This window comes from Paralichthys olivaceus, chromosome 12, assembly GCF_024713975.1.
Source record: "Paralichthys olivaceus isolate ysfri-2021 chromosome 12, ASM2471397v2, whole genome shotgun sequence".
Classification (NCBI taxonomy): domain Eukaryota; kingdom Metazoa; phylum Chordata; class Actinopteri; order Pleuronectiformes; family Paralichthyidae; genus Paralichthys; species Paralichthys olivaceus.
Genome location: NC_091104.1, coordinates 16,508,772 through 16,534,046, shown reverse-complemented (window position 1 = coordinate 16,534,046; position 25,275 = coordinate 16,508,772). Strand labels below are relative to the sequence as shown.

The window sequence follows — 25,275 nt, the reverse complement described above, 5'->3', positions numbered from 1 at the left end:
CTGCAATGTTTAGCAGCGATAAAGTTATCAAGGATAACAGTTTGAAAGAAGTTGGCATGTGTGTCACGTGTTTCTTTACGAGACTAATTCTCTTGGCTATTAGCACACTACGAATTCTGAGGAGTGTAAGGGGAAAGTTCATGATCGCTCACAATTTCTGCATAGACTTTAGTAATCTCTAATGGCAAGATTAAAGCCTTTTGTCTTGGCTTTGTCCTCGCTATCTCTTCATTGGTCCTGGATCAGTGCATTTTGAATTGTTTAACCATTACAATGATAAAGTAGATGAAATAGACATTAGGCTCCCTATCAACCAGCCAGTTTCTTGACCTCAATAGAATCCAGTGATTGTTTTAGTACATTGTGGTATATGTGCTTCTCTTGGAATGTGTGATAACTTTGATTCATTAAGAGGTCAGACAGAGTGACTTCCAAACAGAGCAGAGGAAAGAGGCCAATGTTCTGCTTATCTGAACATCAGCAAAGCGCTCGTAATCGGCTCTTCTCGGGAAGCCACTTGACATACTGCTGAGGGTGTCCAATAATTCCGTCACCTGTATGGGTCACAGGACTGCTGGGAGGCCACGAAGATCTGGACTTTGTTTTCTTAAAGTATGAAAAACACGTCAACCATAATTCACTTTTAAGAGAGAAGCACCGTAGCGTGTATGTCAGTCCTTTGGGATTTGATGATACTTGCCTGTCACGTGCAAATATGAGTAAAAACATTGTAAATACAGAGGATTCAAATGACTGCCAAGTGCACACTGAAATCAACACGAGTGTTATTAAAACAGAGAAGAGATCTCTCATGCATGACATGATGACTCCAGACAAGCTGTCCTTGGTTTACCTTATGTTTCAGATTTTGCTTTCCCACAGTACAAAAAAAGAATGATTTGCCAATTGCCTCAAGCGATACAATCGTTAGTATGTTATTTGTACGACCTATAAATAACTTTAATCAAGCATGATTTGACATTCATAAACTCCATATTGATGTCCTGTGATCAATTTTATGATTTCAAATAGAAGTGAAACATTCCATTCGGAGGATGTCACAGCGTTTGAGTGTGAAACAGCTGCAGCAGTTGATGGATGATCCGTTGTTGTCCAAAGTGACGAAATAGGGAAAAATGGTTGGGATTATTGTATGCCAAACATTTCACTTCAACTTAATTAAAAGCAAATCTTGGATGCTTAACACTCAACACTGACTTTGCTGTAGCTTACGTTCCCGTTAAAAGAACATATAATATATCCCATCCATCACATTAAAGTTGTTAGACAGAGTAAGGAGCCACTGAGATTGGTAGCCTGGAGTTTCTTCCCTCCTCAAATGTGGGTTGCATCTGTGGTTCACTTCGCCGAGTATATAACAGCTGGAACATCTCATGCAGACACATTCTCAGATATATCTCATAAACAGGAAAAAAAACAAGAGTAATATTTACGTCACATCATGTATTGGTGTCTCGTGTGTCCTATTATAAACATGTGTGTACCAGTCCACTTCTAGGTTCAGGTTCCTTCTCACATCAGGTGTTGAGCAAGCTGCTCGAAGTCAGACCAAGAATCACTGACATGGTTTTATGACATTATTTGCACAGTCAAGACAAGAAAAAGTCAGCAAATCCAAAGTGTCTAACATTACGAAAATACTTCAACAAGTTAAACAAAGAGAAAAACGAATGCTCTATGGGTTTTACTCACTTCTGTAATGTGGAGGCCAGCCAACATTACAAACAGCAGTTTGTTCTCGTATGCAGTAGCCACAAAATGGCTCACTGGCCTTGACTCTGGGAGCCTTTGATGCATTCAAAATGAAAGAAATGGGCTATGCAAATAATAAAAACATTATGTTTTTGTTATACAATGAATGACCTGTTTATTAGGTAGTATAATGCATAATTCAAATCTTGTGTATTGTTGTCTGATACTGCATTACTTTGAAAAGGTCACTTTTCAGTAATAGAATATGGTTGAAATTGGGTCTAATTTCATCCTAAAACATATTTGAGCTTTTAATCTGTGGAAGCACACTATGGATCAGCTTTCTGGGTAGGAGGCTATGTAGACTGGTCAGAATGCCCATGATGGCCACTGTCCACCATCAAAAGCACCTGCAATGGTCACATGACCATCTGAACTGGATTGTGCAGTGATGAGTCGTGTATTCTTTTACATAGTGGACAGCCAGGTCTGAGTGTGTCTTTCAGATCCAGGATCAGGACTATGGGGCAGGGTAATGCTTTTGATGATGTTGAGTCTTAGCATTCATCTCGTTAAACTTTGTTTATAGTTGCCTGATACCTCTGGACACCTTCAGAAGCCTTGAGGAGTCAATGTCTCAATGGATCAAAGCTATTGTGGTGGCATAAGAGGCAGTCGTTTGTTTTTTCAATTTTCATACGTTAATAACTGAAGAGAGGTATCAGCCGCATTTCCAATTTCATAGATCACGTAAGTAAAGAATCATCTTCTGCTCCTTGAATTACCATCCACTAGGTTCAAAAATGACAAAACTATGAAGTGAGCGGGAACCATGCAGAACCTTCAGTCTGGATTTGTAGGAAGATATTTAGTGGACAGGCAGGCAGGAAATGTTGTGACTGATTGGTGTATACTCCCCTGTGCTTACAGACAACATGTATTGGCAATTGGCTACACATTGCAAAAGGGACAATGTCTTTTGATCAAAGACAGCCACCCATGCTGACTCACCCAGACATGGCTGACATCGTGTTGTTCAGAGCAGCACACTCTTTTTTCTCTCCCTCTCTTTTTCTGCGAATCTGAACTATAGTAGAAGCTCTGGCTGTGCCACGTGGACCCAGGCTACCTGCCAAGGCCTGTCCACATGCCTTGCCACGAGCACTCCCTGTGAGATCTTGAGAGTAAACTGCTCGGAAGCTATGGCTACGAGTTTCTTTGCACCCCCCCCCCCCCCCCTCCTCTTATTTCTCTGTATCTCAGATTGACATTCTACCCAGCTGTGACCTATTGTCATCTGCCAAGTTATGAGACAAGCGTGCTGCACCGACCTGCATGTTGATACTTGGGTAAGCAAGGTAAATGCAAATAAATGTTTTTAATTCTGCACCACTTGCCTTGCACAACATTGAAGTTTTAACACTATAATCTACATTTACCCCTCCTCGTTTTCAAGTATACACCTCATAGCTATCTGTGACTACTGCTTCATGAGAGATGGTTTGTGGGTCACTATGTTGTGATGTCAGTCCTAGATACGATATTTGTTTGCATCCACTTTGTGCTTTTCCCCTTCAGAAGTTAAGCTTTTACATCTGCATGTTGGATCCCGTGTTGATGACAAGCTGAACGTGATTGCTTAACATTCCTGAAGTATTACAAGATTCACTTGTGGGTCATCTGGATCTGGGTCACCTTATACTTACTTTTTTTCACATGTGAGGGTGGTCTGGAGCGGTCAGTGTTGCACAAATGAAAACATCTTGGTGCATAACACAAATAAAAAAAGCCTGTTGAATGTGATACTTGGTTAAAATATCTACAGCATATTTTAGCACAATCAGAAGAGCATTTGAAGGTCAAAGACTGTTTGATCTGGTTTAAGTTTTCACTGCACTTGTATAGGATCATCTCCACTCAATACTTGGCGTCTTTCCCTAAGCTAGTATATGCTCATTTAACATTTGCCAAATAGTGACACAGACAAAAGAAATTTGAACAAAGAGCTTAAGAAGCAGACCATGTTAAATGTTCATCAAAAGCATCTGGAGGGAAAAATGGTCCAAGCATCTTTTTGCACTTTTTGTCTCCCAGTGACAAAAGCTGTGTATTGTCAAATCTAATATCTGATCCACATTTCAGCTGTTAACGGTCTTGTACAGTTTCATGGCACTTTGTCAATGTCACAGAAAATGAAGGTGGGAACTGTCAGTGTAATGGTTAAAATAATAGTTAGACAGCTAACAGCTACCCAGGCTGTGTCCGAAATCAAAATGTGTTGTTTATACACAGTATGATGAGTTCCGCCCATGTATTAAAATATAAAGAATAAAGGGCTGTGATGATATTCTAAAATGCTTTAATGTTATTTAACGGTCATGGAGACGGGAGATAAGCAAATATTTTAAGGTCGGTTTATTGTTAACAGATGACTTTGTGACTAAATTATCCACTGTGGAGTGTAATAATGAGTGGAACACTTAGATCTTAACCAAGACAAGGAAAACCTCTTGAAACCCTTAACACAACTGCTGCTGTGGATAACACCAGTGGGTGAGGCATTTATAAGAAGACAATAAACCGGGTCTCATGGGAATTATAGGGTGGGGAAGGTTGTGGGTGTGGTGTCTCTTCTCTCCAGCCAAGTTAATCTTGTGAAAAACCCTAAGCATGCCACATGGCAAACCTGACATCTCACTTCTCACCATGCTGTCCAGCCATCAGAAGAATATAGAAACCACTGAGGCTGCAAAAATTACATTAACAGTATTCATATAAGCGTGCACTTTGAAGTAAAATTGGTCAATTTTAATGTATTAGCATATCCATATAATAATATGTATCATTAGAACCCAACTGATATGAATCTTGAGGGGCAGATGCCATTATTAAGACGAAAAAAATTCCAATACCTTCATATATATGTTTTTAAAAAGTAGTGGCAATCATCCCATTTTCAAATCCTTTTGACAAAGAAATGTGATCAAAAATGGTCTGTATTTATTTATGTATTTATACTCTTGATAACCACTCTACAGTACATTTTTCACGCATCCACACACATACAGTACAGCTATTTCCAGCGCCTTTTATACCAAACATCCCTCCCAAACTGCCAATACAGCTGTCAATTTGGGGTTCAATGTCTTGCCCAAGGACACCTCGGCACGCAGAATGGATGGGAGAGCTGAGGATCAAACCACTGACCTTTTGGTTTCTGGACGACCCGCTATATTCCTCCTGAGCCAAAGCTGCCCTACTCTGGCTTGAAAAGGGTCATCTCAGCCAATTTATATCAGCCAGCCAAGATATCTATCGGGTTCAAATGAATATGCTAAACTTAAGCCAGTGGTAAGGAACAAAATATATTCACATCCCCTTATGTTGTGAATTAGCATATTGTCAATATTTCAGTGGGGATATGGAAATCATGTTACTTTCTTTCTGAGTAGAGAGGACAGAATGTATTTTATTCTCCTGCTGTCATCTATACTGAAAAGAGACACATTGTTCCACTAAAAAATACACTTGTCTTCTTTTTTACTTTCTAGTTCAGGTTTTGTTTTAAGGACAGGGCACATACAGTACACATCTAATACACAGTATACCACGTGTATATCTGTATACTACACGTATATCTGCATCACGTGTCTGCACAGTATGAATATGTCATGTATTCTAATAGAGTCAGTGATTAAAATAAAGAGCTAACCTACATTTAAGATGAATATAACATGACCAAAGCGTTTCCACACATGTTTAATTACATGACCGGACTAAATAAGATAAATTTACTAACTGCCTGCTGACCGCGTCGTGTTGGTCAAAAGGGCGTTCTCTGCCCAAAACTCTGCTCTCTGACTTAATGTTTGCTCTTGTTAAAATCATGGTGCTCATCAGCAACCGCACAGTGTGACTAAGTGACCTCATCGTCTTACATCAAAATATAGCCGACCAATACACAATACAAACACAGCTGGAGTTACTATGCAAACACACAAACACTAAGAGCTGACACGCTCTTCGTTAATGGAGGCATCTGATGCAATCAAACGCAGCAGGACAGCTACTAAAAAAAACATAATATCATCCATTAATGTTAACCACACTTTCAAAAAGAAGCCACATTTGAGAGAGTGGCATATGTAATCCTGATCTGTGACACACACACACGCACACACACGCACACACACGCATGTCACCAAACACCAACACTAGCTAATTCTCATGACAGAGTCCCCTCCTCTGGCTTCAAACTGTGGGTGGTGCAGGCATTACCACAAAGTGTTACAGTAGGAGGGGTGCACTGTACATTGATACTATATGTGCCAACAGATGTTTTTAATGACGCCTGTTTCAGCTGAAGACTGAGAGAAGAGGAGAGGAATAAAGAATGCTCAGGGAGTGCTGCTGTCTCATAAGCACAATATTAAAGTCGTCCAAGTGCAGCAGTGTTCAAAGTTGTGTTTTGATCCCATTCAGTTCAGATGCTTAAAGTAGGGTTCGTAGAGACCTGACCTTTTTCTTATCATCAATTGAAAGCCAGCGAGGCATTTTCCCATCGTGATACCGTGCGACCACAAACAACAAATTCCGATATTAATCTGAGTAAGACAATAGTCTGAATAAGACACTGTCACGTAAACATTATTTCCTGATTAACCCACATAAGGTCATTAAGACATGGAGTATTCCAACCTTATTGTTATGATGCAGACATACATCTTAATCACATATAATGTTCATTGGGGTTTTCACAGCATTTTGCTGTGACAGGCGGCAGTGACCAGCTGCTTGGCGGCGCATGTTGGGTTAAACCGTAGACCAGATGAGAGTTAGCACTACTAAGAAGTCACATTTTTGGGGTAAGATAGAACTGTAGTTTTAGAGGGAAAATGATATAATAAAGATTTTGAATGGATTCAAACATCTCAATGGCAATATTTTCAAAAAGATCACAGGAGTCATGATCAGACTCTGTAACTCTGTGACTTTGTGACTGTGTAACATACAAATGGGAAAATGAATGGAATATTCTATTAGCAACTAGTGTAAACATCATAATCTTAATAGTGTGTTAAGGTCAAAATAATGTGTCCATGTAACCAAAGTCATTGATGCTGTGATCACTGGCATCATGACAGGGATTTTTCCCATGCATTATCAGTCATTGCAGTAAAGCATGCACATGTCACTGCATTACCTTACACAGGTGGAGAGAGAAACCTCAAAGACGAACAGCTGACCTCACTGATATTTACTTCTTCACTAAACATACAAGTCTACAGATGAACACTTCTTTTAGAGACATTTTCCCCCACACAGAAAAACCCAGAGCACACTTTCAAGTATTTTTGTACAAAAATGTCATCCTATAAGTTGATGTGATTTGCTTCGTATACAGTAGCTAAACCATTCTCCGTGTATTAATGTCTCCAAATGAAAGGGGAGGCCTCGTTCTTTTTCTGGAGCTGGCACTCCTTTACCTCCAACAACTCTGTAATTAGCTCCTGATGCAGACTGACTCTCCTCTGTGGCAGTGCACGGGCTGGTACCAGCCCTCGCTGACTGCATCCACCCTCGCAGGCTCAATTGATGAACTCTACTACCACTAAGGTGACTGCACAGGAATGCATGATTCTCGGCTCAGAATATCAATCACAACTTATTGAGGATGCTGGATGCCGCCAAGTTCTGAAGTCACAGATTCAAGCCCCAACTGATCCTTTATGAGCGAGTATTCACTGGGGAGAGGTGAATAACTCTCTCTTCTGTGTAAAACGTAACAGATGATCGATCCGACACAGCCAGGAGCAAGAGACAATGGCACACGTGGAAATCCAGCGGGCCATGATTTAATATCTCAAGGAAAAACAGATTCAGTGGTGTTGAAACAGGAACAAGACGAGCTCTTTTATGATATTAGACATTAGAGACTGTGCTGGAATGAGGCAGGCAAACTAGCAGGATCCTGAACTGCTTCCCAAATGGTTTGAGTTAGGAACTAGCGCGAGCTACTACCGAGATGAAACGTTACCGCAAGACAAAAGCATATTTACCTTTACGACCACCTTTAGGATTTATGGTCACTGATGTGGATTGAATGACTGGCTGCAAAAAGAGATTTATTGTGTGCGTCATTAATACATGCCACAACAGTGCAGCAGGATTTAAGTAGGTTAATCAACTGCTTTTCTTTTTCCTAGAGGTGTGATTTTACACAACATTTCCATTTTTGTGGACGAAAAACAACAGAATGGACTGAATTTTAAGTTACAAGTCATTAGCAGCAGTATAGCATAAAAGCAATGGATGTGAATCATCTGCAACCAGTTACTTGCAAGATAAAGTTTTGTGTCATTGTTAAATTCATATTTTACATCATTTGAACGGGCATGCCAGCATTACCGATTCGAGCGCTAATGAAGAGCAGATGACTGATGGGGGATTTCACTTTCTCATAAACTCTTTTTAAACCAGACAAGATGATTAAAGGGTGGGAAGGGAGGGAAAGTTGGTTGCACACGTCCAGCTGTCCAGCAATATCGTAATTCTGTACGACAGGCCACAGTCTGCTCTCCATCGTGTGTACAGAGTCCTGCAACAAGGGAGTGTTGTCTTATTTAAACAATGACAGTGTGTGAACTCACTCAACCTTAGCACCACCTCAGCCATTACAACTAGTTTAAACATTTTAGATTTGGGAATTTAAAGAAGCACAGAGTAATGTCTTCATGTAAACGCTCCCCAGAGGTCACCCATTGATAATGTGCACATCTGGCTGGGCTCAGTCAAGTCTCAGTGGAAATGATTGTAGTGAAAACTGAGCTTTTGAGATGTAGTTTGTCTTCATCAGGCCAAGGAGTCAGTTATATTCACAAGAGATTGATTTCTGATCTTCACACTGAATCTGCCCCATGTGTCCTCCTGCAGTGTTTCATGATGCTAAGGTTGCAACTAATGATTATTTACCGTATCAGTTTCTCTGCCAATAATCAGCATGATTAATTATTCAATCAGTGAAACAGTGAAGGATACATTACAGTTTCCCAGAACCCGAGCTGAGGTCATCAGACTGCTTCTGTTATCCAACCAGGTGGCCAATCCAAAGATATTACGAGTATTATCACAAGAGAAGAAGACAGCAAATGTGTTTGAGGAGTTAAATTGTTTTTTTTCATCATTTTTGTTTAATGATGATTTGTTGATGCCTTACATGATAAATTATCAAAAGAATCACCAAGTGTGTGCTGCAAAACATTGTCCACATGTCTTCAGGCAAATACTGTTATCTGATGTATGAGCTTAATGGAAAGCTAATTACTGATAAGTGATTTCCGCAAATTAGTCGTGGGCCGACATTGAACGAGACACACTCACATCTACAGGTTATTTAGAAGCTGGTGTTCCCAGAGAAAAGCCACACAGACATGACAAGAACATAAAACTCCACAGTGGTTTGAAAGAACCTTCTTGCTGTAAGGTGATAGTGCTCATCATTGCACCACCTCCTGCCATCCACTGACAATTCTAATCATCTAAACAGACACCACAAGGGCACAACATACATGTGTAACGTAGTTACACTAACACTTAGTTTGTTTTGGTTTTTTTTGTTTGGTTCCATGTCTCATCACTAACTCTCCTGTCATTTCAGGGCCTGCCCTTCTTCCTGCCTTGCAATCATGTCATTTCCCTCACGTGGTTTTCCCCGCCCACCTCCTCACCTGCAGTTCATTTGCTCATTAGTTCCTCAGTATAAATACCAGTCATTTTCACTCGCTCCCTGCCAGATTGTCTAGTGTGTTCTTGCCTAGCTATCCCGCGTTATATTCTGTGTTCTTGCCTGCCTGTTCCTGACCTGACTGCTACCCCGCTTGGATTTTGGATTCCCTTCTTGCCTGCCCCTTCGGATTTGTTTGCTGTACCGACTGATATCCTGGTTTTGACCTCTTCCTGTCTTTTCTCTGCCTGTCGGTGAATAAACCACGTTGCCCACACTAAGACTGTCTGTTGGCGTGCTTTTGGGTTCTCCCTTGCCAGCACCAGTGTGCGTGACAACATGACTTCCATACCTCAAGTTCAAATGTTAAGCTTTTTGTTTTAATGTTGTCTCTCCGATGTCTGACTTGGCAAATTTGTGGGAAATATTTAAGCCATTTTTCCTTCTCCAGCTCTGGCATTCATGTACTGCAGTTTTCCCTTCTGCATCACAGTATTGATAGTAGAAAATGGCACCCTGGGTTCACAATACTAGGTTATAAAGTTTTTACGACTACAGAAACATTATTTTCCGCTGACAGGCTACATAAATGATGAACATGCCATCTGGCATTAAAACGCAGTCAGATAAGGTCCTGAGCTCACGTCTAGGATCAGGAACGAGCCCAGAACCAAGGCCTGGAAAATTCTTAGTTATAAATATCTGTGAAGTTTATTTTCCGCTGTCTGATGTGGCAGATATGCACAGATAACTCATACAACGTGCACTCAGGTGAGCATTAGGAGATATGGTTGTGGTACACAACACTACACAAACTAATTTGAAATGTATCAAATATAAACGGCATATGAAACTCTAAGAACAGACAGAATATTAAAAATAATTTACATGTATAGAATTACACCCTCTGGTTGTATGCTTCCTAACCCTAACCAGGGCAGTTTCAGTCTACATACAATCTTTTACAGACTCATGAGATCACTGTGACCTTTGACCACTGAACTCTAAGCAGTTCATCTTTGAGTTCAAGAATTGAAGAAATCCCCTGAAGGCGGACTTGTGATATCATGTTTAAGTGTCATGTTCAAGTTGAAATAGTTAATCCATGAGATAAGTGAACATTTGTGCCAAATTTTAAAAGATTCTCTCAAGATTCTCAAACACTGACAGTAGCATAGAAATGGGGCAAACACGAACTTCATTAATTAAAAGTTACAATAAAATATTATGGAGAAATAAATGCATCAAAAGTTACCACTGCTCATATTGAAATAATCTTTTTACTAATGAAACAACAGTCTAGGAAATATTTTACACTTAGTTTAATAGTGGGAAATAATGCACAAGAGGCTTCATAATATGACCTTCCTATGGAGTTGTGGTTAAGTAAATGGAAAAATGAGGCAACCCTGAGTTCCAAATTGCAGAAGAAAACGCTAGACTATTTTTTCCCCACTTACGAATGAGGGTGTAACTCCCGAGGGTCAGTAACAAAAGATTTTACAAGATGTTGCCATCAATGCCCTGCTGAGCTGACCTTGTATAAGACTTATGACCTTGTCTCAGAGCAGCCATAGATGGTGTCTGATGGCACTCTGAGGAAACACTGGAACCACACATACCTGGGACACGTTGATGTTTGTGTAGGAACTTTGCACCGAGACAAATTCTTCAACAGGGAGGAGAAGGCGCATTTTGGAGTCAATGTCAATCAGCTGCTCCAGGTCAGAGGGCACCGGGGTGTAACCTTGTCCTGTCAGGACTGACACAGCCCACTTGTCCTCCTGGAAGGGAAGCATCACTGAAATTAATCATAGCAAACTGAGTTTGAGCCTGCTTTATTTTGTGGTAACCTAAATATGGGACTGATAAACATTATTGATCTATTGCTTATGCAGTAATCTTATAACAATGAACTTGGAATTCACTTCTGTTTGGCAACCATGGTGTCACACAACAACAACATAGTCAAATGCCAGCACTTTGACGTTTGCCTCTTCCTCACTGAGTTTCATTCATATCCTATGTGAACCACTGGGTGGGTGGTGAGCTCATCAAGGCTCAGTGGTGAGATACGATCTTGTACACAAAGAACGCAGCTGTAACCTTTGAACGCTGTCAGGGGGGAGTAGAAGAAAGCTGGCGTTAGAAAACAGGAAAGATTGGGCTCTATTAACTAGGTGGAGCAGCACACAAAGCCAAAAGGTAACAGATTTCCACAAATACTTATGAGACAGATTTGTTGCTTGGACAGAATACCATAGTCTGTCACTTTAGAAAGTCTTCTCCACTACGCTGACTCTGTCCCATTGATATGATACAAAATTCTTATTCTTATTCTCAAGAGTATCCTGTGTATCATCTTCTGATCTCTACCACCTGACCAGGGTGATTGACAAAGCAGGCAAGGTCTGCAGGGATACTTCCCATCATCCTCTGTCCATGGCGTTCCAGCCTCTCCCTTCTGGTCAGAGGTACGGACACCGTAATATTTGTTTATCTCGTGTGTTTTAAATGTTGTGGAACATAAAAGTTAAAATTTGAATGTATGAACAAAACACAAATACCTCAACAACACTGTTTTTCTCCTGCTTTGTTGCTGAGAGTAAGAAGCAAACTGACTTTAGCTTTACAATACACACAGAGTGGTATCAATCTTTACCACACCTCTGGACAAGAGAGAAAATACACATATTTATTACCTGTGAAACAAATATCACTCCTGTTTTCTTTTCCTTAAACCCTCTTTCATCTTAGTGGACAGTCCCTAGTGAAGAGATGGATAAGGAAGCAAGGGGAGAGAGAGAGATGGTGTATGTCATGCAACACAAGGCCCAGATGGAATCAAAGTCAGGATGTTGCAACATAATTTTGCTAAATCTGGATCCTCTCAATGATCAATCAGTTCATTTTTCAAAAGGAATCATTGTGTGGCTGTTCTAGAATCCCCTGTAATGAGAACCAATGTTCTTCCTTTTATATAATTTCAACCTGAGCCCATAGGTAAGAGATAAATGCCGGTGTTCCACCACTGCAGCCTCAAAACGTTCCACTGACTGCTGCTGATTTACTGCCTCAGGTAACCATAACCACACAAACCTGCGGAGCTTGTTAGGAGGAAAAGTCGGCAACATTAAAAAAAACATGTGTGAGGTAAACAGTGAGTTGTGGTTGATGTGTCCTGAGGGATTCTGCCACGAAATGGGTGAAGTCCTCAGAACTGACGACGCATGATGGCCAAAGTCCCGGTGACATAAATAATGTGCTTGCTCCATTCATAATAGCACGCCTCGCAATAACAGGAAGTCTTTCTCCAGCCAATAAAACAAGAAAAACAGAGCATCTGCGCTCCTGTCCGTTTGGTATCTGCCACCACATTTACTCCAGTATTGTTCTAAAAAGTCAAGGCAAACATCATAAACAGAGCAGCGGCACATAAAAGAACTCGCTGGCGAGCCGTTGCACGGATGTAGAGCTGTCAGGGTCAAGCTAAACGGAACCTTATGTGAAAGGTTAGTATGTTCCCTCTCACTTCCCAACTGGTCTCACAGCTGCCAAAAGTCTAATAAAGCTAATTAAAAGTGAGAATAAAAACATTTGGAGTTAGCATGGCGTGCGCGGGGTAGTAGAGAAGCAGTCTTCTGCTCCAGGTGGCGCAGGGTCTCAGATAGAGATGCATCAAAAGGGAAAAAAGAGGCCTCATTCTCCTCTCATCTGCACACATGAGAGCAACTGCAGCTTATAGTAGAGCTGTACAAAAGATCCCGACTTCTGAATTTCACAGAAACACCAAAAAGAATTTGTCAGAAAAACATTGTAAAGACGAATCCTTAAAATGTGACATTCCTTATGAGCTGCATATTGCTCCTTCACATCTGGTTCATAATCTGAACTGCACTGCGGAGTCGTGATCGTCTGCCCAGAGGCTGTCTCAGCTGCCAAGCAGTCATCAAAACATTGATCTCAGACCAATGTTACTCTACGTGTGCTGCTCTCTGGGCCAATGCGTGGCTGAGTTATTTGAAAATCTTCAATAACATTGATCAAAAGGGCCAAACGTTAGATAATGTCACACATACCGACAAATAAGTCCGAAAGAAAACCATTTTTAAAGACAGAGACTGTGATTAAATGCTGAAAACAATATTTCAATGAAATACTTCTTTCAAATGTAGTGAATATAAGCTCAGAATGTCTGTAGCTGGAGCAGAGGATGGGATCATCATTGTTGCTCACCATAAGACCTCTAGACACGAGGGGAAGTATTAAGGATCTTGAAAAACAGATTCATCCGACAGCATATGTTGTTTGTTAGGGCTCCATGTCAGCCTACCTCGCTGTCTGTGCCTCTGGCACCGTCGTCTTCCTCTTCGTCTATTTGTTGGAGGAGCTCGGCCAGACGCTGTTTCTCAGCCTGGGTCAAAAGGTCCCCATCACCCACTGCTAGCTATTGCATTACACAATTTTAAGGAGAAAAAAACATAATGACAATAATTATTTGAATTATTTGAATATCTATTATAGTGGTGCTCAGAGAAGTGTAAGATGTATTTCTCTTGAACTACACAGACAGATATTTTCCTCCCTGGAAAAACAAACTGATCGAGGGACTCGCTCTAAGCCATGCGATATGCCCCAGCACTGCCTTTAGCCCAGCATGAACTTTGACATACCTCAATGTTTCTCTTGACAAAGTCCCTCTGTTTTTTCTTGCCTCTGGAAGCTCCACAGTGGCTGTCTTCACATTGCTCTTCCCAAGTCTCAGATGAGTCGGTTGAGTTGTCTGGCTTCTTATCACCTGTCAGATAAAGGACACTACACAAGGTAAATATTGAGGGAGTAAGTCCAAGTTTTAGTAATAACCATTAGCTAAACCTGAGGATAAAAAGAAAATCACAGACTTTCTCAGGGGTCATTTTTCAGCCGTGAACTCTTAGTCTGTCATCCAAGCTAAGAGATTAAGGAGTTAGGGGCTTTTCAAATAACCTTGAAACGGGGCGAAATAGGTTTTTTCTAAAAATACGAAAACAAGAGATTACTTATTTAATGCCACAATTGACATAGTGGTTTAGAGGACAGTGCTTCTTTAGAATTAGGATGTCTCTTTGATAAAGAAAAGCAGCCTGAACAGAGAAACACAATGAATTCCTCGCAGGTTTCAGATCAAACCACCAGAGTTTGATGAGGAAACAGTTCAAAGAGTCACATTGGGGGTAAATTGTTACGCATTCATTTCAGAAAACCTGCTTTGTAATATCTGAGTTATAGCACCACCGTCTGAACCAGCCTGCAACCGAAAAATAAACAACAGTTTTAAGTTCTCTGAGCTCATGGCGCCATCAAGTGCAAAATCTAAGCAGTGCAACAGAGAACATATATTTTTAAATGCCTGAACGAAATATGGAAATATGTGTGCTGCATTTTCTCCCATGTTTGACTTTGACTAACTCACTTTGCTCCAAACGTTGTCCGTCACAGTCACTGTCAGGAACCTGGGTTTCAAAGACAGACACATAGTAGTCCTCCTTTTCTTCTTCTTCTTCTTTCCCTTTAACACAAATAAAACAGCTTTCAGATGTTTCACAGGGACTGCATGCACAACACATTTTAACAGTGTTGCTGGTGTGTTGTTTATGCTTACCTCTGCCTGCCTCCAGGGCTAAAAACAACTTTGTGTTCAAAGCTTCATGAGCACATTCAGAGTAACCTTCAGGCTTATTCTGCTGCAGAAAAATACACATGTGTGATGAGACTGAACATTATTTTTCAAGTTATTTTTAAGTCAGAACAGCACTACACAAAGACTGTGTCTACCAGGAGATCTTGCCAGAGTTTGGCTTGAAGTTCTTTTCTTTGACGCTTGACTTCTACTTCTCTGCAGATCTTTGCAGACAGTATTTCATCAAGACGTCTCATTTCCTTGATAGCTCTCTGTAGTTCTGAATCTTCCATCCCTGCATCTGTGACGTCAGAGTGACACTGACCTAAAAGAAACACAAAAGCTCTATTACAATGTGGGGACACTTCACTATTACCTCTGTTTTTGGTTTGTTTGTCTGTTAGTTAGCAGGATTATGCAAAAACCTTTGGAACAATTACCACGAAACTTGGTGGAAAGATGCAGTGTGGGGGCGGATTTCTTCTTCACTTTCTTTACAGGGTGTTTTTTATCAGTTTTGTTGATTTCTTAGAGAATAATTCATGGATCTTGATGAACAAACAAATCCGAATCTAGTGAATTAAATGTGATTTCAGAAGGGGATTGTTGGGCCTTGGGGGAGGTAGAGCACCAGTTTGAAAACTGGATCATCCTTAAACTGATCCACTGCACATCATACATGGTAAATGGTCTGCATTAATAAACACAGTACATCACACCCACCTTGGCCAGGACCACAGGCTGAGGAGCTGGTTGTAGTTTCCTCAGAGCTCCTCTGGATCTGCAGGAAATTGTTTTCAGAAGTGAGTGGAGGTTATTTGATTTTGTTTTGTTCTGTACCATGTGTACTTATATACCTGGACACCAGCAGCAGGACATCTTCTGGACACACGGCTGCTCGTTTCCTCACATGAAGCAGGTCGAGAACTGTCCTCTAAACTCCCTCTGATCGTTTCCATCGTGACAGCAATTATGAAGTAGCTGTTTGATAAATATGATCGTTTGTCAACACAAACTTCCCTCCGTTCTCCGCCTTGAGTAACTAGGAACTCAAACCGGATGTTGTAGCTATATCTGTTGCTATGGTTACCGAGGGAGCTCGAGGCGGCTCAGCTGATGGGCTTGTTATGCGGCTAGCTCGGGTAGCTGGTAACAAGTTAGCCTCTGGGGAGCTAGCTAGCGGTTAGCTGTAGTGGAGCCGCTCTGCTCGATACATCCTGTTGTTTGTTGTTCCCAGGGTGATTTTAAATGTCTTCGGTACAGCTGACACGTTGTTAGTTGGAGCCTGCGGCGTAAGAAAGCGAGGGTGGAGGTCCCGAGGCAGTGTTTTTATGGTGAGTAACGTTAACTGGCAATTTAAATGTCTACCTAGCGTTAGCAAGCAAAGCGGCTAATATTGATTTTCAGGTTGCTACGCCTAACGCTTAACATTATCTGTGTTTTGCTTTGTTCAATATTAACTATATATACATGTGTGTGTGGTTGCACGGTTGCTAGCTAGTTGTCGTCCACATCATGAACCGTGTCTGTAAATGTTTTAGTTTGTGATTCGGCCTTGTTCCCTTTAGCAAACTAAGCTATCGTAGCTAATGATGAAGAAGTGAGAATGGGCGTGTAGCCGCAAAGACAAAACCATTCAGAACCAACGTTTGCTCAGTTTTAAAGGTTTGATGTATAATCACATGTGTGAATGCTTAACTAACGTTGATACTGATCGTTAACGAGAGGAGGTTCTTTTCAGCGCTAGCTCGATAGATGCTCATAGCATCCTTACTGCTATTTTCCTCTCGGCTCCGTCTTTGTACCTCTGTCCCACACTCACGCCCATTTCGCTGGCAGCTGCCCAGGCTCCGCAGAGTACCTGCACCAGGCAGGTGTCCACACACGCTGCAGGCTGTGGGGGACTGTCTTTTCCATCGTGGCATGTTTATTACCCGTGTATTAACCTGCTTTTCTGACCCTACCAGGTTGAGTTGACTCTGCAGTGGAAGATGTGCAATGGAATGATAGAGTCAACATCAGAAGCCTCTCTGGCCCACACCTCAGCCACTAAACAGTCCTTTTTGTTGCTGCTGGGACTGACTGTAGTGTCCACTGCACACGGATCAGGTAAAATATAAGATTTATGGCTTCACTTGCATACAATTCAAAGTTTTGTGGGTTATGTGTGGAATATATTTACCTCTACCTTAATTGCTGAGAAAACACAGCCTGCTTTGTCATGACACAGATAAAGTGGACCAGCGAGTCTTGACTGTGAAAATGTTTTGAATGATTTACAGCTGATATGGCAGAGACCTAATCAACTGTCTGACACTGTTTGCAAATCCAACAAAAGACAGTTTTTCCCACTATATTTATTCTCTGAAATGGTACAACTCAAAAATGTGACATGATTCTGTTGTCTAAATACTAGATGCCACTAAAGATCTATATGAAATACCTGCTGTATATATACACGTAAGAACTTAACTGTTGTTTTTAGCCTGTTCGACGATGACATATGGGTTTGTTTTAAAGGTACAGTGTGTAGAATTTTGTGATATCTAGTGTTGAAATTGCATGTTACAGCTGAACACCCCTCACGTCACCCTCCCCTTCCAAACATGAAAAAGGAACCTGTGGTAGTCTTCAGTTGTCATAAAAACTCTAAAGGTGTTTAGTTGTCCAGGCTGGACTAATGTAAAAAACATGGCAGCCTCCGTAGAGAGGGTCCCCTCCATGTAAATATAGAGTATTTAGATATAAAGGGCCTTTTCTAGGGTAAAGAAAACTACAATTCATAAAATTTAGACGAAACAAACAAGTGAAAACATCATGAGGATTATTCTACATTAAATTTCTGACAATAGTTCCCTTTCACCAAAATCTTACACACTGTACCTTTAACTGGCATGTATGTGTGTGTGTACACTTATGACCTTGCTATGAACATTTGTACATAGATCTTATGGCGTGACGACATTTTGCCTATTTTTGTTAAAGGGTTAGGAGTTTAGGGTTAGAATTAATTTAGGGTTAGGCATTCCGTTGTGATGCTTGAGGAAATGCATAATGCTATTGAATGTGCTCACTAAGATAGAGATACAACAGTGTGTGTTTGTGCGCTGGCAAGGAGCAGCTGAGTGTTTCAGTGTTCTGCATACAGCTCCTCAATTAAACACAATTTGAATCACATGAAATAGTAAATACATTGAAAATCGATATTTGGCAGTCAACATTGGGATTCTGATTGGCCACCAAAACAAATATATGTGTGGGCATTTTGTTAAAAGTGAAAAAAATATTAATTTCATAATGAAATTGTAGCTGGCTAGAAGACATAGATTAAGTTGGCGGTCCCTCATTATGTCCTCCTTGAGTGCATTCACACATATGTGAGCTGTCCATTTGTGATTGGGTCAATCGAGCATGTTATGTTTCTGTCAGATATTAAATAGATTTGTATCAATCTGAACCAGTAGCCCCCAGTAGAAGTCTATGCTTGCAGTAAACGGTACTAAAACAAAGACCGTCTGATCCACTGTATTGGTATCATGGCTGTAATATACACGTGTGACAGGTATTTGTGTATGTTTACTGAGTGCTCTCTAAAGGATTAAACTAATTGTTGTGACCCATTAACTTTTTCTCTTTCCCCGCTCTTACAAAGATTTCCTACTTACACACAATATTGTGCTATATATATATATATATCATGATGTTTGCTTTGACACGGTCATTCTATCCAGATGAAAAACTGCCGAGAAGTTGCTGTACAAATCTCAAACCTGTTGTAGTGGTTACAATAGGTCATTCAGTATCCGTATTACTGGTGGTTTCTGAGTAACATGTCACAAACCAGGCTCAAAATATTTGTTGCTAAAAAATTAGTTTCATAGAATTATGCATTCTTTGCTTTTCTCTTCCCAGGATGCGTGAGGCCGTACATGGTCCAGAACAGCTGGGTAAACCTCACAGAAAGCAACAGGGGCTTGTTCCCTGTGGGCACAGTTCTGCAGTACAGCTGTGACCCTGGTTACCTGCCAGATGGACCCAGCATCCTCACCTGCACCACGCTGGGACACTGGTCCTCAGAACCTCCTCACTGTATACGTAGTGGGGGTAAGAAATTCTTCCCAACTATGTCTTTTCTGACCTGTAATGTAAGAGGGAGGCAGTTTCATTTAACATCTTGCCCTCATTAGCAGAAATCTATACTCTGTCATTTTCATGTTTTATTTTTTAACACAAAAGCACTTTGAATGTTGGTCAGGTTCTTCATACTGTACACTGTATTTTTTTTCCTCATCAGCATGTCTACCCCTCACTAAACCAGAGAATGGGGGATACGCCTGCCACCCAAATCCCTGTCGAATGTTTTCCCATGGCTCTGTGATCGAGTTCTTCTGTGATGAGGGATTCGTTCTCAATGGAGATTATAACTACCTGACTTGTCAGGATGGGCAGTGGGACGGCCCCATGCAGATCAGCTGTGTCAGCCAAGGTGGGTTAGTTCTCGAACTCTGATCTATCCGTAGGTTAATGTATCTGCCTTGAATATCCACCTATCAGGAAAATTATGTCTAATGTGCAGATTTTGTAAAATCTCTCTGTAACACTGTTTGGAAATGTGATACATAAACAAAAGCCCATATTAATTAAAGGTATTACTTGTTATTTTATTATGTTTACTACATAGCTCATAAAAGTAATATTAGCTGTTGTGTGCCCAGTCAATGATTTTCTTGCCAGGAGCTGTCTTCAGCTGTGGAAAGCAACTTTTAATTTGAGTTTTCTATTTCTATCACGTCTTTTATGCTATTGTAGTTTGCATACTTATCAGGATTAAGCACTTTTAAAATCAACTATTTTGAATGTTATCCCTTCTGTAAGGTTGTGTAAGACCCTCCATGGTGCAGCACGGCTCAACTAATCTGACAGACACCAACAAGAGCTTGTTCCCTGTGGGCACCGTACTAGAGTATGACTGTGACCCTGGTTACCTGCCAGCTGGACCCAGCATCCTCACCTGCACCACGCTGGGATACTGGTCCTCTGAACCCCCTCGCTGTATTCACAGTGACGGTAAAGACAAATCTCCTCCACACACCTCATAAGTACACAACATTTTTGATTTAGTGTTAGTGTCAGTTTAATTTTCAATTGTATTTTAATTCACTTCAATGGTTTTAGCCTAGAGTTTGTTCGCATTAATAACATTGATATCTGTTGAACAAAAGCACATTAAGAGACACATTTGATGTCTTTAATAAAGATCCAGCATCTGTGATAACACATTACGAACAATCATGCTTCCTAGATCGTAGCACGCTCTCCATAGACTTATCTATTGCTGGAGACAAAATTAACATTTCATACAAGGATTCAACAATATGAGCTGTTGACACCTTAGTGAAACAGTGGCACTGGAGTTAATATGTATTTGTTTTATTTCTTTCGGTCCATGGTCAGTATGCCAGGCTCCATATCGGCCAGAGAACGGGGGCTACACCTGCCACCCCTCCCCATGTGGAAGACTTTCTCATGGCTCCATGATTCAATACTTCTGCGATGAAGGTTATGTTCTGAAGGCAGATTATAAATTCAGTACATGTCAGTATGGGAAATGGGACAACCTAATGCCAGTCAGCTGCATCATGGAGCAAGGTAAAGGTAGATTCAATCCCTCACAATATTTTCATTTAGTTTCATCATCATTGTTTTTTCTTTTATCTGTTCTATCTTTTAATGTGAAGCACTTTTTTTATGAACTGCCAATTAAACAGTTATATATTTGTTATTAAAGATGAATAGATATTAACTATATTTTTCCAATGTTTCCTTTTTAAGGTTGCATTAGACCCTCCATGGTGCAGCATGGCTCAACCAATCTGACAGAAACTAACAGGAGCTTCTTCACTGTGGCCACCGTACTAGAATATAACTGTGACCCAGGTTACCTGCTAGACGGACCCAGCATCCTCACCTGCAGTGCAGAGGGACACTGGTCCTCTGAACCACCTCGATGTTTACGCAGTGACGGTAAAGACAAAGCCTTTCTAACTTGGCTTGTGGTTTTTAAAGATCGAAGCTAAACGCTGACTTTAAATTGTTCAAATTCAATTATTTATTCTTTATTTTGATATAACTCATGACTATTTGTTTTATAATCATTTCCTGACTTGTTTATTGCACATACTCAGTACTGATATGGGGCCGTATTCACGCAGTGTAATGGAGAATTCCTTATTATTTGGTACAATCATATCTACCAATCAGCACAAAGATTTAGACCAATTGAATGACAAATTAGGTTTTTTTCAATGGCTAGTACCAACTATAAGTTAGCAGAGCAGCTAATATGTTATATTAAAATGCTTTTATATTTTATTCACTACTCATAAAATAGGACTGTTTAATAATGATAACGAATGAGAGACAAAATTAGTGAACATTAATTTAACATTCAGGTATTATGCACTTAAAAAAAATGTAAATAACAAATGTGAATTGCCTCCGTTGACTTAAGTTGATCTGCACTCTACTTATTGTTTTAAATTTTAATACATGTCTGCAAATGTCTTTAGATCTTTTGTCTATTGGTCTTAGGAATACAAGCTTCGATAATCTTAAATTGCCAGATATCAGCCCATTTAATCGGCCAGTTGATTAACCTGTTTGTCACTTGGCCCAAAAGCTTAATGAAATGATTAACACTGTATTTATTACTATTTCTTTTTTTCCTTTGGACAGTATGTCAGCCTCCCTATGAGCCAGAGAACGGGGGTTACACCTGCCACCCCTCCCCATGCCAAAGACTTTCTCATGGCACTGTGATTGAGTATTTCTGTGAGGAAGGTTATATTCTGAAGGGGGACTATAAATACCTGACCTGCCAATATGGAGAGTGGGACAGTAAAATGAAGCTCAGCTGCCTCATGGATCAAGGTAAAGATGAGATGACACATTTGAACTATTGTATAGATAATTATAAAATTCTGTTCAGATTATAAGTTGTTCATGTCTCATAGACCGAGACCCTTTACCACTTGGGATGCCCGCCTTGTCCATAGTGGCATCCACTGCCAGCTCAGTGGCCCTCATCCTGCTCCTCGTGGTGCTGTTTGTACTTTTACAGCCAAAACTGAAGTCCCTCCATCGGTGAGTTTCTTCACTACCAGTATTTTATAACTGACACTGTATGCTTTTACATCCAAGGAACTATTAAAAGTAACAGAGGTTGGCAGATTTAAACTTTATCCTCGCTCTTCACATCTAGACGTGATCCCGGTGTGTCCGGCCAGCCCGTGTCCATCATGGTGGAAGGTGTCCAGGTGACTCTGCCGTCGTATGAAGAGGCCGTTACCAGCAGTGGAGCCTCAGCTTCAGCCCTCAGCTCTGAGTCTCGAGTCCAAATCGTGCTATCTGAGGGTCAGCACGCCACAGCGCCAGAGGCTGGCCCCTCTAGGCCTTCATCCCTCAAACAGCAACATTCAGAGATGGCTGTGGTCCACCCTGTACCACCATCCTCATCTTCCTCATCACCCTCACCCTCGACCTCACCCTCCACTTGGGTTCTGGAGCACGCAGGTGATACAGCTCCGTCATCCCCACAAAGACGGACGCCTGCAGGCAGCGATCAACACAACCTGTCTCTGGACTCTGAAATGGACTACTCTGATGGTAAAACCCTCTACATATACAGTTCTTTTAATTAAAGACCCCACACTGTATCATGTTTGGTGTAAAGTACAGATATGCACATTAAATATCCTCTGACTGTCTTTTAAATTATTATTATTTAAATGGATAATTTGTCTTATGTAGTTTTTGAATGTGATCTGAACCCGGATCTGTAGACAGTGGTGGAAGAAGTACTCAAGTAAAAGTACAAATGAATAGACAAAAATGTGCTCATGTAAAAGTGGCACGTTAACTCTTTTACTTCAGTAAAACTAGGTTCTTGCTTTTAAATATACTAAATGTTTCAATGGTAAAAAATTAGCAGAGTGAAGCCTATTCCCTAATGTAACAGCCTACTACATCATAGAGTCTCAGCCTATTTTAAATCTATTTCAGCTGCTGCTTCACCAGTAAGTGTTGCTGTTGCAGGAATGTGTAAAAGGTCCATATGAAGTCAAGTCAAGTCAAGTCAACTTTAATATCAATAATGCCATATGTGCAGGACATACAGAGAACTAAAATAGCGTTTCCCTATTATTCTCCGTGCAAACAGCATTAAACATGAAATATAAAATACAAAAAATATAAACAGGTGAAAGGGAACTATTGGCAGAAGTAGAATAATTTTCATGATGTTTTCATTAGTTGGTTTCATCTAAATTGTATGAATTGTAGTTTTCTTTACCCCAGAAAAGGCCCTTTATATACTTTAATACTTTATATTTACATTGAGGGGACCCTCTCTACGGAGACCGCCATGCTTTTTACATTAGTCCAGACTTGAGTTTTTATGACAATTAAAGGCTACCACAGTTTATTTTTCATGTTTGGAAGGAGAGGGTGAGGTGAGGGGTGTTCAGCTGCAACATGCAACTTCAGCACTAGATATATATATATATATATGCATTGTAAAAATGCAGTACAGTAGAAAGTAAAGATATTGGCTGATATATTTAGAGCAAATGTGAAAAGTAGCTGAAAATAAATCTACTTTATTAAAGTACAAAAAATGTACTTCAGTACAGTAACTATGTATGTACTTTATTACATGCCACCACTGTCTTTAGAGTTTAGCATTTCGCCCCTACATATGCTGTAACGTGTAATATTGAGGGGGCAAAAATGAAAATGATTAAGATCTTTTTATATTTTTTCCCCAGATATGCCATTGCTGAAGGAGGCCTGAAAACATACATTGGACTTATTTGACAACCAGAGCTGCTACTGGTGAGTGGGATGCCTCTTGAGAGTTTGTCAACACAGCTGTCAACACAGACCAGCCTGGCCGAAGAGGCTCTGAGTGAAGCTGTGGCTCACTCAGAAAACACTTCCTCTGGCCACCCCAAAGGAGAACAGAGAAGGGATTCTCATGTAGATACATGCTTACATTTCTTTATAGGAACTACACTACTCATGTAACGTCCAATGTCTGAAGCTCGGTTTGAAAATGTAGAATAAAAACAGAAAGGAACAGGCACCTCTGAAGTTATGTGTCTATTGGAAAACTAAAAAAGACTAACATATTTTTGAAAGATGGGTGAAGCTGCAAACTTATTTTGGGAGCTTTTAATCTCATCATTGTCCCGTTTACTGTTCCTTTTCTTTAACCACATATTATATCACACCATGTAAGACACATGTTAGAAAAGCTGCATGAAAGCCAGATAATCTAGATTGCTGTCATGTCCACTCACAGCATTGTCTTTTTGTAATTATATTTATCATTATTTAAGGGTTATTAATCATGACTCACACCATTCCTCGGGTCAGTGTACAGTATAAGGCTGCTTGTCCAACCTAAGAGATTAACGCTGAGTTTTTCTTTGGATTGAGGACAAACATTTAAAGTGATTTATGTTTGTTTTTGTGGGGCCTGCATTCAACACATTTCATCCCTACTTCTCTCCTGCATACCCTTTCCCCCAATGGCCTTAGCTTTCCACTTCTATGCACAGTTTATCTATGATATGTACAATAAGGAATTTCAGAAATGAATGTCAGTTAAACGCCTTCACTGCTTTAGTGTGGTTCTGTCAGACACATCACTTGTACACTGGAAAATATTATAATTTATTTATTCAGGCTGCTTGGAAACTCCTGTTTTAAGGAAACTAAAAATGCATATTTTATTTATATGTGTCCAGAATGCTGTTGATCAGCCATGGCTTCTTTTGATGCTTCCACACCTCTTGGAAACTTTGAAAAACTTTGCTGCTTCATTTTGAATTCTAATGCAGGCACGTTCAATGTGACGTTGTAAAAAGTGGCAAGATCCAACACAAAACGCAAGGTCAAACACAAAAAATGATTAAGTGTATAGCTTAGTATAATGTCAGTGTTCACTTTGTTTGACTGTCCTTTGAGTTTACTTTTGGACTGAGAAATGTATTTGTCTTTTTTTTGTGAAGATGGTATTTTAATATATGTGAAAGGTTTTAAATTATGTTTGCTCTGTATTATAACATGATCATTTTGATTAAATATGATTTGAGATGTTCAATTTGTCTATTGTTTT

The 25,275-nt window shown here is 40.3% G+C and overlaps 2 protein-coding genes across 4 annotated transcripts in view; one reads left to right on the top strand and one right to left on the bottom strand.

Moving 5' to 3' along the window:
* Positions 1-16,088, bottom strand: part of fsip1 (fibrous sheath interacting protein 1) — a 28,133-nt gene extending 12,045 nt beyond the window's left edge. Inside the window, exons 1-8 of one of the 2 annotated variants that reach the window (XM_069535702.1) lie at positions 15,953-16,088; positions 15,819-15,876; positions 15,251-15,420; positions 15,078-15,159; positions 14,889-14,984; positions 14,110-14,234; positions 13,770-13,883; positions 11,059-11,220 (exon numbers count right to left, since the gene is read on the bottom strand). In XM_069535702.1, coding sequence (XP_069391803.1) covers positions 11,059-11,220; positions 13,770-13,883; positions 14,110-14,234; positions 14,889-14,984; positions 15,078-15,159; positions 15,251-15,420; positions 15,819-15,876; positions 15,953-16,054 — 909 coding nt within the window. In that variant the 5' untranslated portion in view covers positions 16,055-16,088. The remainder of the gene's footprint in view (positions 1-11,058; positions 11,221-13,769; positions 13,884-14,109; positions 14,235-14,888; positions 14,985-15,077; positions 15,160-15,250; positions 15,421-15,818; positions 15,877-15,952) is intronic. The other variant, XM_020085227.2, reaches the window with a different exon arrangement.
* A 204-nt stretch (positions 16,089-16,292) lies between these two features.
* Positions 16,293-25,260, top strand: LOC109628222 (sushi domain-containing protein 4-like). Of its 2 annotated transcripts, none has more exons than XM_020085224.2 (11): positions 16,293-16,429; positions 17,063-17,204; positions 19,008-19,199; positions 19,390-19,581; positions 19,971-20,162; positions 20,550-20,750; positions 20,928-21,119; positions 21,831-22,025; positions 22,109-22,238; positions 22,357-22,760; positions 23,921-25,260. In XM_020085224.2, the coding sequence occupies exons 1-11, from the start codon at positions 16,427-16,429 to the stop codon at positions 23,944-23,946; spliced, it is 1,869 nt and encodes a 622-aa protein (XP_019940783.2). In that variant the 5' UTR covers positions 16,293-16,426; the 3' UTR covers positions 23,947-25,260. The 2 variants fall into 2 exon arrangements, with proteins under 2 accessions (XP_019940783.2, XP_019940784.2); XM_020085225.2 differs by having other exon boundaries at positions 16,296-16,429; positions 20,550-20,744.
* Positions 25,261-25,275: the final 15 nt, after the last annotated feature.

Coding starts and splice junctions, on each gene's coding strand:
- LOC109628222 (XM_020085224.2), top strand. Junction 20,163..20,549: donor TCGCTGTATTCACAGTGACG/GTAAAGACAAAT, acceptor GTCCATGGTCAG/TATGCCAGGCTCCATATCGG. Junction 22,239..22,356: donor AAACTGAAGTCCCTCCATCG/GTGAGTTTCTTC, acceptor CTTCACATCTAG/ACGTGATCCCGGTGTGTCCG.